This window comes from Pseudorca crassidens, chromosome 1 (assembly GCF_039906515.1).
Source record: "Pseudorca crassidens isolate mPseCra1 chromosome 1, mPseCra1.hap1, whole genome shotgun sequence".
NCBI classification, from domain to species: domain Eukaryota; kingdom Metazoa; phylum Chordata; class Mammalia; order Artiodactyla; family Delphinidae; genus Pseudorca; species Pseudorca crassidens.
Window position 1 is genome coordinate 16,420,918 of NC_090296.1, and position 13,733 is coordinate 16,434,650.

Genomic DNA, 13,733 nt, shown 5'->3' on the forward strand with positions numbered 1-13,733 from the left:
TTCTGATGTTCACCTTTAAGAAGAAAAGGGCTAGGGCCCCTCTCCTTCTGAGGCCTTTCTTAACAAGGGCAGATGTTTGTGAAATGTGGTAACATGTGAGGACTGATGTCACTTACCTACCTTGACACCCTGTAGAGGTTAGTATAGAATTTTCTTACAGTGGGAAAGTGTACTCGTTTCTTTTTTCTCAAAATTCTGTTGTCTTGATTTAACAAGGCATGTTACAGGCTCAAGGCCTGGGGTATGGAAATTGGGGCTTTGGAGCCCAGGATTCACATCTAGGATTGAGAAGCTGGAAGCTGAGGTGATCTGAACTTAAAGGTGGACATAGGGATTTGAAAACCCCAGAGAGACCAAATCCCAGCAGAATATAGTCCTAGGAATTTTCAATTATATGAGTTGATAACAACTTTTCTTAACACTGCTTACAATAGAAAGTTGTGGTTTTATAATTTAAGACCTTTATGTTGCTTATGGTAATGAAAAAATGAAATAATATGCTTTGATCATCCATCCTTAAGTTATATAAGATTATTCTTATGTGCCCTACGTCAGGATTGGATCTGGAATACTACTTCTCTGAAATGTGTGTATGTGTGTAGGGGAGAGTGGCCTACAAAGCGCCATTAACAGATAGTTTCCTTTCTGTTTTGCTCTCTCCCATGCAGATGGCACCGAGCCCTCCCACATGCACTATGCACTAGATGAGAATTATTTCCGAGGATATGAGTGGTGGTTAATGAAGGAAGCTAAGAAGCGGAACCCTAAGATCACACTCATGGGTAAGAAGTGAAGTTTGATGTACTTTTGTAGTCTGTTTTCCTTTAATTTTTAAATTCTGAATCATGTGTGTGGAGTATCTATTAATACTGTAGTATTAATAATGTTGTTAATACTACCAGTATGCTACCAGCAGCAAAGCATGTGCCAGGCATGATTCCTTCTTTGCTCATATATATTGTGTCTGATATTTATCATACCTCTGGAGTAAGACACTACTCTTCTCATTTTACAGAAGCAGTGGAGGCTTAGAGAGCTTATACCACTGACTTAAGGTCAGAAAAGTAGTAAATGTCAAAATCAGGTTTAGAACCTTATTCTGTTGTTTTCGATTTTTTGTTTTTTTCTTTTTTTTGTGGTGCTATACTAATTTCCTCAACAAAATTTCTCATCAAAATTTGTAAAAGGGCAATACTATTTATAAAATTGTATACTGTATGCAGCAGTATATCCCAACTATTTGCAAAAATTGTGTGCTACATGCAGTAGTAGACCCCATTTCTAGATGAGGTACATACAAAAGTTTTTTTTGGTTTGTATGTGTGTTTGTTTTGAACCTCGAGGATGTGGTGGTCACTGTTCTAGGCACTGGGGATGCCTAGAACAATCCAGCCCCCAATTCCTGTCCTCGTGGAGCTTAGATTCTAGCGGCAGGATGGCTTCTTAAATGGGACTGTACTCCTCGCACTGTTCTCCTGTAGCAGTGCACAGACCTATAAAAGATTTCAAACATACACAGTGGTGACATACTTTTATCATTTGAAATGAATTTGATTTTTTTAAACAGGCTTATACATTCAGGCTAAATTACATGAGTTGAGATCCATTTTATAGGACTTAATTTCAAGTTATTTTAAAAATCATTTTCAACCATCCAATTAAAGGACAAGCCTAAGTTTTTCTAAGTTAAAAAAAAATGAGGAGGTCAGTGTGTTCTTTCTAAATGGACTTTTGTAAGAGATTCCAGAAATGTTTTGAGCAGTAAAAAGCATCATTGACTTCAGCACATACTTGCCCATTGTGCTGTTTTCAAGGTCAGTTCTAATTTAAATGCAGAAAATCTGGCATGCTGAACCATGTCCTAACAAAGACTTCACATGGTGGGCCTTCAGAATGTATTTGGCATTTCATTGTTTTAAAACATTCCATTATTTTAATGTCACATTTATTATTTGGATACACTTAGGCATTCTTCTAGAGTTTAGAAAAATAAGCATTTTGTCACTTTGATTTTAATTTTTTTCAGTGGTGAACTAGATTGGTAATATATATTAACAGTTAAGGAACTTAATGTTGACCTTATTTTAATATTAATATATTAGTAAGAGAATTAGGATTTAGAATCTTAATTAGTGCTTCTCTACTCTTCTCATTTTTTTTTTGATTAATAATAACTGGGGTATTGGAAGAATGTGGATTATTTGTTCTATATCGTGTAACGAAGGTATATTTCCCTATTGAGTCAATGGCATTTGTATTGACATAGGACAAACTAGTTTTGTTAAATTTGATTACCTGACTAATTAGTCTTTAAATAGCTTCAGGTTGTAAGAAGATGTACTAGTGAATAAGGAATTTGTATTGTACTTACCTCACAGAAATAGTTAAGCATAAGCCTTTCAAAACTCTTTGATTTGACCTTAGAGAACAAAAATTGAACATTGTATATCTTTTTAGCAGGAGGTGTGGAAGTTAAATTAAATTGTAGGTTACATTTCTTTATATTGGTAAGTATCATTGAGAGAGGTGTTTGTTTTTGTTTATTTTTCTTGAAAGAGCATTTGGAATTATGGAACCTGACTCTCGGGGTCAATAAGGAATTACTGTGTTCATAAACTGGAAGGGATTTTGAGAATTTGTGCATGATGTGTAATCTTTCCTTTAGTCAGATCTTTATTGGCTCTTTGCTTAGCCTGTGTTTGTTCTTTTTTATTTATTTTGCTTTGTTTTTAATAGTGCCAGCACTCTTATACCTACTCCAACTTTGCCTCTTCCTCTCTGCAGGGCTGCCATGGTCGTTCCCTGGATGGCTGGGGAAAGGTTTCAACTGGCCTTATGTAAATCTTCAGCTGACTGCCTACTATGTCGTGAGTTGGATTGTGGGCGCCAAGCATTATCATGATCTGGACATTGATTATATCGGAGTATGTAATATATTTTTTAGAACATGATTAACCTTTGGACATTTATTTATAATTTTTAAAGTAATTTGTGGCACTTTGTTGACTACTTTGTGTCATGAGACTAATTTGTTCTATTGGTGTCTATTAACAAATTAACTACATGTCACCATTTATTCTTTCTCTCTGCCCATCCAAATTCTTCCCACTTTAGAAAACTGTACTTAGTATATGCCTCCCGGAACTATTTCTTTGTTTTTGTTTTTGGTACTACCCCAGGTCAAATTCTCCTGCTTCCAAGCTTTCCCTGGTTTCTCTAGTTCTTACAACAATATTGTGTTTACTATATAGTTTAATGAATGATTAATCTCATTTTGCTCCATGAGTCTTCCGTGGTCCTAAACCAGAGGGCGACCGACTTCTTCTTAAAGGGCCAGAGAGTAAATATTTTAGGCTTTGTGGCTCAAAAGGCAATATTAAGGATATTATGTAGGTAATTATATAATCATTTAAAACTGTTAACCACTTAAAACTGTTAAAATCCATTTTTAGCTTTCAGGCTGTAAAAAGTACAAATGGTGGGCCAGATTTGGCAAGCTGGCAGAAATCTGCCTACCCTTTTCCTAAACCGTTATTTAACACCTTTTAATGATTTAAAAATGTAAAACATGATATCTTGTGTTTCTAGCTGGTCTGTTGGCAGGCTGGAGGGATACGTCACCCTGCACTGTACCCCATAGAGCCTCACACACACTCATAGTTGGTCTCTATACACTTTTGCTTGTTAATATGCTGTCTGTCAAAACTGATTTTAAAAGTTTTCATGCAATTAGCAAGCAGTTATTGAGCTTCTACTGTGTTGAGGCACTGTGACTATTATGTTTTAGGGATACCAAGATTAATAAGCTCTTGAGGAGTTCAGTGAGAGAGGCAGACACTGGAACAGATAAACTACAGTATCACAGGACATGATATAGGACATGAGGATGAGCCAAGGGCTCTAGGAAGCCAGAATCAAGAATATGCTTGTTTTTGTTATCCTTCCCAAGATTACAACAAAATTGTTTGAGAACTTTCTTAAATGTCAGGGTATGTTTAACCCATAGTGAAACTAAATGTAGGTTTGGGTCAAACAGCATTCTCTTATGGTAAAGTCACACTTAGAAAATGTTTCTGGTAAATAATGGGTTACTCACATCTCTTTTAGACTCTTGATAATCACAAGCTATGGTGAGGAAGCTTCTTTGATAAGAACGCTTTCCAGTATCACTGGAGGCTGAAAAGAGTACCTGGAGGCTAGGCCCATCTCTCAGCTACAAACTGAAAGTCGTGGAAGTTCTCTTTTAACTCTAAAACCTCCTGCTACATGATTCTAAGCCTGAGAGATTTGTGCATGTTCCATTTATCTGTCTTCATTAAGAGTTTGCTTTTGTTATGTAGCACATCGTTGTGATTCTCTGTGTGCACTAAAAAAATTACTCCTGTACATTGTCCTTATTAATACTTGGCTTTGGGGTGTGTGTGTGGGGATCTTATAAGAATTATTACAACAATCCTGTGTCTGTTAGGTCTCCAGTGCCTGCTATAGTCCTCGGCATACATTGCCTTGTCAATCTTTGTTGAATGATTGAATGGATATTCCATTTTTAGAAATCTCTGGAATTAGGTGACTTTTTGAAAAATACCCACCAAATATTTTAAGGTTTTTAAAAATAATATTTTAATTAAAAATTATGTTGTCTTATAAATATCTATAAATTTAATAACAGGACATTCCCTTAAGTAAGAAAAATGGATTTTCAGATGATAAGAAAGATGATGAGAGATAATATTAATGGAGAAAGGTTAATATTAATGATAAATTTGCTTTCTGACACAAAAACTTTCAATTCTGACATTTTGACTTTCTGTTTTGCAGATTTGGAATGAGAGGGCATTTGACATCAATTATATCAAGGTCTGTACAACTTTAAAGTCTTTTTATCTTTAACTTATTAGTGAAAAATTCCTTTATGGTTCCACGGAAATTAGTAGTAGGAACACCATATTTTTTATAGCACAGTTATTTATTTTGCTAGTTATAACATAAAATTCAAGCAAAATGTTAATAATATTTATATTCCTGATTAAGGCATATGTAATTCCCTCTATGCCCCAAATTGCCTTTGTCTGTAGAGTTGTGTTGAGTTTTCCTACTTAAATATTCATTATTTGTGGAATTATGATAATCGCTATAAAAACAATTGTATCATTTTAGATTTTTAGGACTTCAAGAAATGTAGATTTTTCTTTCACCGTCATATATCAAAATTTATAGTATATAATCTCATTCTTGTTTTCTTTGGAATGCCTATTATATTGGAGTGTGTTACATGTTTCTATTTGTGATTAGCAAATAGGTAGCAACTAACATTTGCAAAGTGTGTTACTTTTTGAGCCACTTTTCCTAAATATTTATCTCTATTTAATTCTTACTACCTCCTTTATGAGGTAACTCCTATTATTTCTATTTTTCAGAAAAGGAAAATCTGAGAATAATAACCCCTTCTGTCATTGGAAAACAAATGGCAGTTTAACTTTTCAGGTGGAGATATTCTTTAGTTTACTTTATGGTTATATTTGTCTTGTTTTATGTGTCTTTTCTCCAAGAAATATAATTTTGTGGTTATATTTTCTTTCAGTTTTAAAATTTTTTTTCTTTAAATTGAGTGTCTTATGTTTTTAAGCAGGTAATATCCACTAAATTTCTTTCATTTATTTATTCATTCAGTCTGCCAGGAAGCATTTACTCAACACCTAGTTTGTCAGGCATTGTGTACATGCTTGGAATACAAGGATAAAAAGTACTGTTTCTGCCCCAAAAGAGTTAACATCTGGGGACTGTAGAGTCCCATATGAACAACTAAGATATCAGCTATAATTTCTTTGGCACAATAATGCACAGGGTTGTCAGAAGGTACAGAGACGAGGTGACACCTCTGCATGAGTGGATTTGGGAAGTCTGTTGGAAGACTAGTTGGAATCTTCAAGGTGGGATGGATAGGAACTCCCCAAGTTGCTAAGGCAGGGCCATGCCTTTGAGAAGTGAAGACTGGAAGGTAAAGGGATTTGGGGGAAGAGCAAGTGGAGAAAGATGGATTAGACAAGTGGGGGCACTGAGCCATCAGTAGGCCATTATGTTCACTGCAGTAACAGCACAATTTAATCACTAGTTGTGGGGAGGAGAAGGTATAGATTTAGAGGACTGAATGAAGCCAGAGCCAGGTAACTCAAAGTTAACTCCATGCTGTAGGCATTACCAGTGAAGTGGTGAGAGTGTGGTGGTGTGGAGGTGGGACAGTGGAACTAGTGTAAGATTGAAGCACAAGAGTTGTTCATGGAAAGTTATGACTGCTGTGAGTGCAGGTAGGTCTGATGAGAGCAGCAGGGGGACAGAGCAGAAGCCAAGTTAGTGGCTGTGTCCTGTGTAACCCTATAGTCAGGTGGACCATGTTGCTGCAGTCATGGACTTTCATCTTCCCAAATTTGACATTTCATAGTTTTTTTTTTCTCCTTGGGATTATATATGTCTTTTTAATTGTGTTCATTTCATTTGATGGAAGAATTAGAATTTAGTTTCCTTTTTCTTTTAAACTAATGGTCTGCAACTAAGGTGGTTATTTTATTTATTTATTTTTTTACTATTAAGAGTCTGTTGCTGATTCCATTGCATTCTAATTCAGCTTACCTGATTTGAAAGACTGTAATTCTTGTTCTAGGACTCATCATCAGTGTTTCAAACAGTTCAGACTTCATTTCCTTTTCCCTGAAACTTTAGTTTACCTGCAGTAACATGTCTCAGGAAATAACTTTTAGTTTGCATTTGCCATTTTTGTAGCAAGATTTTATTGGAATCTGCGTCCTGTTTGTTAAAATGCCTATTGAAAGGGTTCAATAATGGCAGATGAATGTAGGTGTTCAGGTTCAATAAGCTTAATGAATATATATTCCGTATAGTATAATAAGATGGCCCCTGGAAATAATGAGGATTTGTTTTTAAGAGTAGAACTAAATACATTACAAACAAGCAATGTATGTAAAGGTGGCAAGGCTATTATTTCTTTTATTTTTGCTATTTACATTGTATTTATGATTTACTCCGGTTTTCAGTGATGTTTTAAAATTGTGTCTGAAAATCCCATCTAGGATCTGAGGGTGGTGGACGGAAATGGATGTGTGAGTCTCTGAACTCTCATTCAGTCCAATCAGAACAGCTTCCTTTTCATTTCTCTTATAGGTAGGGTTTCTATCTAGGCTTTTTAGGGGGCAGAAAGGGATGGGTTCCACAGCAAAAACATTTGGAATACATTAGATAAAACTTTGCTCAAAGAATGCTGCTATTCATACTGATTTTGGCAATCTGTTATAAAACATAGCTTATAGGCTTGTATATTTTGGAGTATTATTTGAATATATACTTACTTAAAAGTAAGCAATCTTAGAGGTGATGGTCTAGGAATAGCACTAGAAAAACTAGATATAATATTGCGATAAATGCAAATGTGACTAAGTTGTTCTCCTTCCTCTCTGTAAGAATAAGAAAGAATTTCAGGGTGATGAAACTCAAGATTGGTCTCCTAATAGAGAGCTTGGGAGTCTCAATCCTACTGAATCTTGAGAGTTGGTCTTTATTTACTATTAAGGATCTGTTCAGATTTCTTCCAGAGTGGAATTGATTCATTATTTGCCTCCTAAAAGAGCACATTAATTGGAAATTTCTTTAGTTCAGAAAAGTTAGAAAGTGAAAAGAGAGCTTGTGAAAATCTTTGTTCTTTCTTATCTTAATTAATTCAACCAATGTTTATTGAGCACCTGCTACTATGAACCTGACAGTTCAGAGTGCTTGGGGGTATAGCAGTGGGTTTATGCATACCCATTCATCAAGAACTACTTCTGTTTTGAAACTAACATGGTATTGTGAAGCAATTATACTCCAATAAAGATCTATTTAAAAACAAAACAAAACTAGTTCTGTTTTGAAATCTGAACCTCCTTCTCCTAGGTGAAATAATGTCTTTTCTCTTGTCTTGTTTTATATTTTGGCAATCTATACATTTCAGTATACACTACTCTCTGATTTTCTAGGACATTCTGTTAGTTTTAGTGTCCTGGTGAGTGTGTTTGCCACCTAATGGTGAGGACCCCATCTTGTGCTTTTTTTAGAGTCCTCATGGGGCCCAGATACAGAACTAAATACCAGAGTAGGCACTCTGTGCGTTGTTCATTTATTTCCTGTTACAGTTAGCTTGTTACTTTTAATCTGGTGGGTAGATAGTCCTACAGGCAGATTTTATTGCCTGTCCTGTGTATACCTATTAAAGACTTGAGGGTAACAGCAGAATATTTCTTATTTCTACTTCTAGTATGGTACAAAATACTAAGAACTGTAATCTTTTCAGTAATGGCAGAATATTTAAAGACATTGGAAAATACTCAAAATAAACTAAGTTAAAGCATTTTATTTACCAAATGGTGTATTTAATTTGATCCCAATTTATTGTGTCTGCGTAAGAGAATTCATGAAAGAATGCATACCAGGGTAATAGTGGTTTTTTTGTGGGTAGTACTGCTCTGATTTTTTAAAAAATATTTCCACCCTTGCACTCAAATTTTCTATGGCTAAACATAATTTTAAATTCAGAGGGAAAATCCCTCTAAAACATTTTTACCTCTTCGTTTTTTTTTTTCTCCTTACATTCCCATGAAGTGGATTATCTTAGTGATAATGCTTTTTCCCCCCCACACGGGGCACATTTCTATTGAGAAATAATATTGACACTATCATCCAGGATGCTGAGTTTGAAGACCTTTTAGCTTTCTTCATTGTAATTCAGCCGCTGAAAACTCATTTTTAACCTTTCCTATGTTCTGCTTCTCTCTCTGAAAGGTGTTAAGAAGAATGCTGAACTATCAAGGTCTCCAGCAAGTGAAAATCATAGCGAGTGATAATCTCTGGGAGCCCATTTCTGCTTCTATGCTGCTTGACTCTGAGCTCTTGAGGGTGATTGATGTCATAGGGTAAGGAATGTTTTACTTTGAAAACTAAGTTTCTGACTGCTTGCTGTGGATATTGACTGTGCCTTTGTTTTTGCCTCCTTCTCCCCATTTGATTATATTTTCAGAAGGTAGCTTTCTTGTATTTATTTAACCAAAGCATGTATAAATGATATTTCATTCCTTTTTTCTTTGAAATGTGTATACTTTGGGAATCTTTCTATGACAATGGAATAATGTACTGGTAACTTAAAATATTGTTTTAATGTTTGGAGTAATAAAACATGGCTTTGTTTAGATTAAGGGGCAGAGTAGTGTTTACATTTTAGAAATTATAAAGGCAGTGCTGTGAAATTAGTTCCTAACCCTCAGACTTCCTGTGCTTGGGGGTTCATGAACACTTAGGTAAATGGTATGATATGATCACTGACCGTGACTTTTGTCACATATCCTTAGCAGTATGGCTTTGACCCTGCTCCTTAGTCCAGTTCTGCCTTTCAGCCTTTGGGGCCTTGACCTCACTGGGTTCCAGCAGTATTATTTTTTTTTAAGTGTATTTGAATTTTGTCTATCATGATAATGTATATAAACATTTGAAAAATAGAATACATATATATGTGGAGTTTGTTCTTTATTCAGTGTGAAGGCTCTGCTTGAACTATGTGTGCTTTTTTTTTTAACGAAGAATTTTCAATGTGCACAAAAGTAGTCAGAATAATATGGTGGATATTCATGTTCCCAACATTCAGCCTCCATAACTATGAACCCATGAACAATTCTCCATTCACATGCCTATCCATTCCTCTTTTCTTCCTCCTCACATTATTTTGAAGCAAATCCCAGACATTATGTTATTTCTTCCATAAAAATTTTACCATTTATCTCTCAAGATAAAAACTCTTTCATTTCACCATAAATAATACCATTATCACAAGAAACTATGTGATGGTTTCTTGATATTATCAAATATCTGTTATTGTTATTTTATAGTTTTATTTGATTGAATCTGGATCCAATTTAGATTCATACATTATGATTAGTTGATATCTAAGTCTCTTCTAATTTTTTGGTTCTTGCTCCATCTCTTTTTTTTTCCTTTCATTTGTTGAAGAAACTGGATTGTTTGTCCTGTAAAGCTTCTCACAGTCTGGATTTTACTGATTTCATCTTTGTAGTTAAGTTTAAAATGCTCATCTATGCTGTTTCTTGTTAGAAATTGATAGAGGCGTGATTAGATTAGATTTAGGCTTATTTATTTATTTATTTTTTGGCAAGAAAAGTAAAATGTATTTTAATATTTTATACATTGAAATTAGAATGTAATTTTTGCCTTTATTGTTAAAACTTGCATAAATAGCTCAAATCTTGAAGGAAAAAAGTTGTGTTGATCTTGAATATATTTGGCTAGGAAAAAATAATTGAAAGTGTGGATTTCACTGTATCTTCACGAAGAAGTTGGATGTTTAATTCATTTTATCTTTATTGATGTTGGTATCTTATGCAATGAATTCTTCTTTGAGCACTGCTTTAGGTCTATCTCATAGAGTCTGTTTTTTTTATCATTATTTTCTAATTTACTGCATTGTGGTCATTTAATGCTGAATGTATTATTTAATTTTTTTCATAAAATTTCCCAAGGTCGTCTTTTTATCTTATTATATTAGGGTATATTTTCTATCAGGATATGAGAACTGAGTGTATATTATCCACCTTACTGATTGCATTGTTTCGCTATTCTGTATTCTAATTATTCTGTTCGCTTAAACTATCCAAGGTTACTAAGAGTGTTAGTTTCCTCTTATTAGTGAGTTTCTATTTTTCCTTTCAATCTCATGAAATTACTGCTGTTTGAAAGTTGTTGCTGTGTTATTTGGTACATAGGTATTAGTAATGTTTTATCTTTATTATGGTTTGTAACTTATTATTAGAAAAAGTCATTCTTTGTCTCATATTATGCTTCTTGGTTGAATTTCGCTTTGCATGTAACTAAGAGAGAACTCTGCCTTTTTTTTTTTTATTTGTATTTGCCTGATAGAATCTTTGCCCATACTTTTATTCTTTACCTTTCAAGGTAATTTTGTTTTAGGTGTGATGCTGCATATAGCATAGGTTTAGATTTTGCTCTGAAAGTCTTCATATTTTAGTGAGTTTAACTCATTTATATTTATTGACATACCTGAAGGTTTTGTTTTCTTTTCTACTGTGTTTGTCATTTAATGATTTGTACCATATATATATTTATATATATATATATATATATATATATATAATACACCCCCACACACATTCTTTTGCTATGTGATTTGTTTTCTTTGCTCTTTTTAAATGAAGTGTCTTTTTCGTTATTTAACAAGTTTTGATTCTATTGATTACATTTATGCTGATACCTTTATACCAGTAGTTCTCAACTGGGGATAATTTTGCCTCCTACAGAACATTTGGCAATAACTGAAAATATTTTTGACTGTCACTGGCGTAGGTGCTACTGGCATCTGATGGGTGGGGGCCAGGGTTGCTTCTCAGCATCCTCCAATGCACAGGATAACTCCCCCACAACAAAGAATTATCCAGCCAAAATATCAGTAGTGCTGAAGTTGAGATCTGCTCTATATTAATAATCTTGGTTCTCTCTCTATTTAGATATTGTCTATTCGTTTACTGTAATTAATATTAAAATTATTTTATAACCACTTCTTCCTCCCCCTCTCTTCTACAATGGAATTTTAATTACCAGAGTTTCTTAATCTTTGTGCTCTTACATGAGCATAAGCTTGTATGATCTTGATTTGTCAGCTGCAGGTTGTAATCTTTTACTCCCAGCTAACTGGCAAACTTAGTTTACATTTCACTTTCTTTCCTCTTATTTTGTGTCAACTATATTAGTTATACATTATTAGAAAATGTAATGTTTATATACTATTTAATTACCCTTTCTTTTAGTCAAGCTCTACTGTTAAGCATATTCAGTGCTCACCTGTAAGTCTTTTACTGAAGTATCTCCTTTAGTCTCTTGAGTGTCAGAAGCATAATATCTGCTATATTTCTCAGAAAGTGCTAATGGAAACAATATTTCTTGAACTTTTACATGTTTATTACTATATATCTGTGGCCTTTAGACTCAAAGGACAGTTTGGCTGGGTATAAAATCCTTGACTCATATTTTCTTAACTCTTGAGTATCATAAAATTTGCTCCATTGGTTACTTACATAAAATGTTGCTGTTGAGAATTCTGATGCCAGACTTATTTTTTCTTATAAATAACTTGGCATAATTCTGGTATGTCCAAAGAATATTTCTCCTTAACTTTAGAGTCTAGTACTTTTATACTGTTTACCATTTCCCAGTAAGTATTGTGCACCCTTTGAATATCTATATTTCAGTATTTTCTTTTTTCAGTAAGTTTTACTTAAATCTTAATTTAAATAATCATCCTGCTCCATTACTTTGGTTTTCTTTGTAGAAAGCCCAGTTACACATATTGGATCTCCTTTGCATATTGTCTTTATTCTATATTTCTCTCAAATTTTTTTAATCTCTTTATTTATTAGACAGTGTCTAATCTGTGTTCCTTCTACTTTAGTCTTCATTTCTAAAATGCTTTTTCTTTTTAAAATAATTATTCTGTAATTCTCTCACTTTAGTTTTATATACCTCTGTTGTCTAATAATTTCATTTCCTTACAAATTATTAAGTATAACATACAAACACACACACATACATACATATAGAAGATCATAAGAGTATAGCTTAATGAATTATCATAAAGTGAACATACCTATACAACTACCACCTAGGTCAGGAAATAGAAAATTATCAGTATCTGTGAAGCTCTCCTCTTGGAAATCTTTCTAAGCAGTAGCCTCTCATTTTGCACCAAAGGCAACTACTAATCTGACCTCTATCATCATAGACTAATTTTTCCTGTTTAAAAACTATTTAAACGGCATCTTAGAGTATCTGTTGTTTTGGTCAACACTATATTTATAAGATTAAGTCATGCTGATTTTAATTACTGTTTCGAATTCAATTGTAGGAATATAACACAATTTATCCATCTAGTCTTTGTTAAAGGTCATTTGGATTGTTTCCAATTTTTGGCTCTTGCCGTACAATGGAATTTTGTTCAGGAGATGTTTATTCTGTGGCTCCCATCTCCATAGAAAGAGTATGCCTCCCTGCCCCATTCATGTTGTGCTTGACCTGCGCTATGTTTGCAGATTTTTGTTTTGCAGTTACAGTACTTTCTGGGGTCTGCTTCCTCTGGGCCCCATTCTCCCTACTGTGTAAATGTTGTCTCTCCCTCATCCTAAGTGTTCCTGTCTTATTCAATTTGGATTCTAATTTAAGCAGCTTATTCTTATGGTGAGACTCTACCATTGCAGAAAGGATTGTTTGCTACCTATTTCTGAAATAGTTAAGGGTTTAAGCTTGTATTGCCCAATATGGTAACCACTAGCCACTTGTGTTTATGGAGCACTTGAAATATGGCTAGTCTGGTTTTAGGTATGTTATAAGTGTAAAGTATGCACTGGAATTTAGAGATGTAATATAAAAAAGTAAGTTATTAATAATTTTTATATTGATTTTATGTTGAATGATAATATTTTGGATATATTGGGTTAAACAGTATATAATTAAAATTTCTCTTCTGCTTTTTAAAAAATGTAGCTACTGGAAGATGTAAAGTTATCTGTATACTTCACATTGTATTTCTATTGGACAAATCTGGTTTAAACTGTCACAGTATTGTGTTTGATCTCTTAGTGAATTTACTGTTTTTGGCACTTGGCCCCAATTTC

The 13,733-nt window shown here is 33.9% G+C and overlaps 1 protein-coding gene across 6 annotated transcripts in view; it reads left to right on the forward strand.

Annotated features, from left to right (window-relative positions):
- Positions 1-13,733, forward strand: part of GALC (galactosylceramidase) — a 63,623-nt gene that overhangs the window by 19,139 nt on the left and 30,751 nt on the right. For 5 of the 6 annotated variants that reach the window (XR_010941214.1, XM_067728657.1, XM_067728687.1 and 2 more), the window contains 4 exons: positions 669-782; positions 2,785-2,924; positions 4,819-4,857; positions 8,827-8,957. Coding sequence is in view for 5 of the 6 variants with exons in the window: in XM_067728657.1 (XP_067584758.1) it covers positions 669-782; positions 2,785-2,924; positions 4,819-4,857; positions 8,827-8,957 (424 nt within the window). In the remaining variant the exon portion in view is untranslated. The remainder of the gene's footprint in view (positions 1-668; positions 783-2,784; positions 2,925-4,818; positions 4,858-8,826; positions 8,958-13,733) is intronic. The other variant, XM_067728677.1, reaches the window with a different exon arrangement.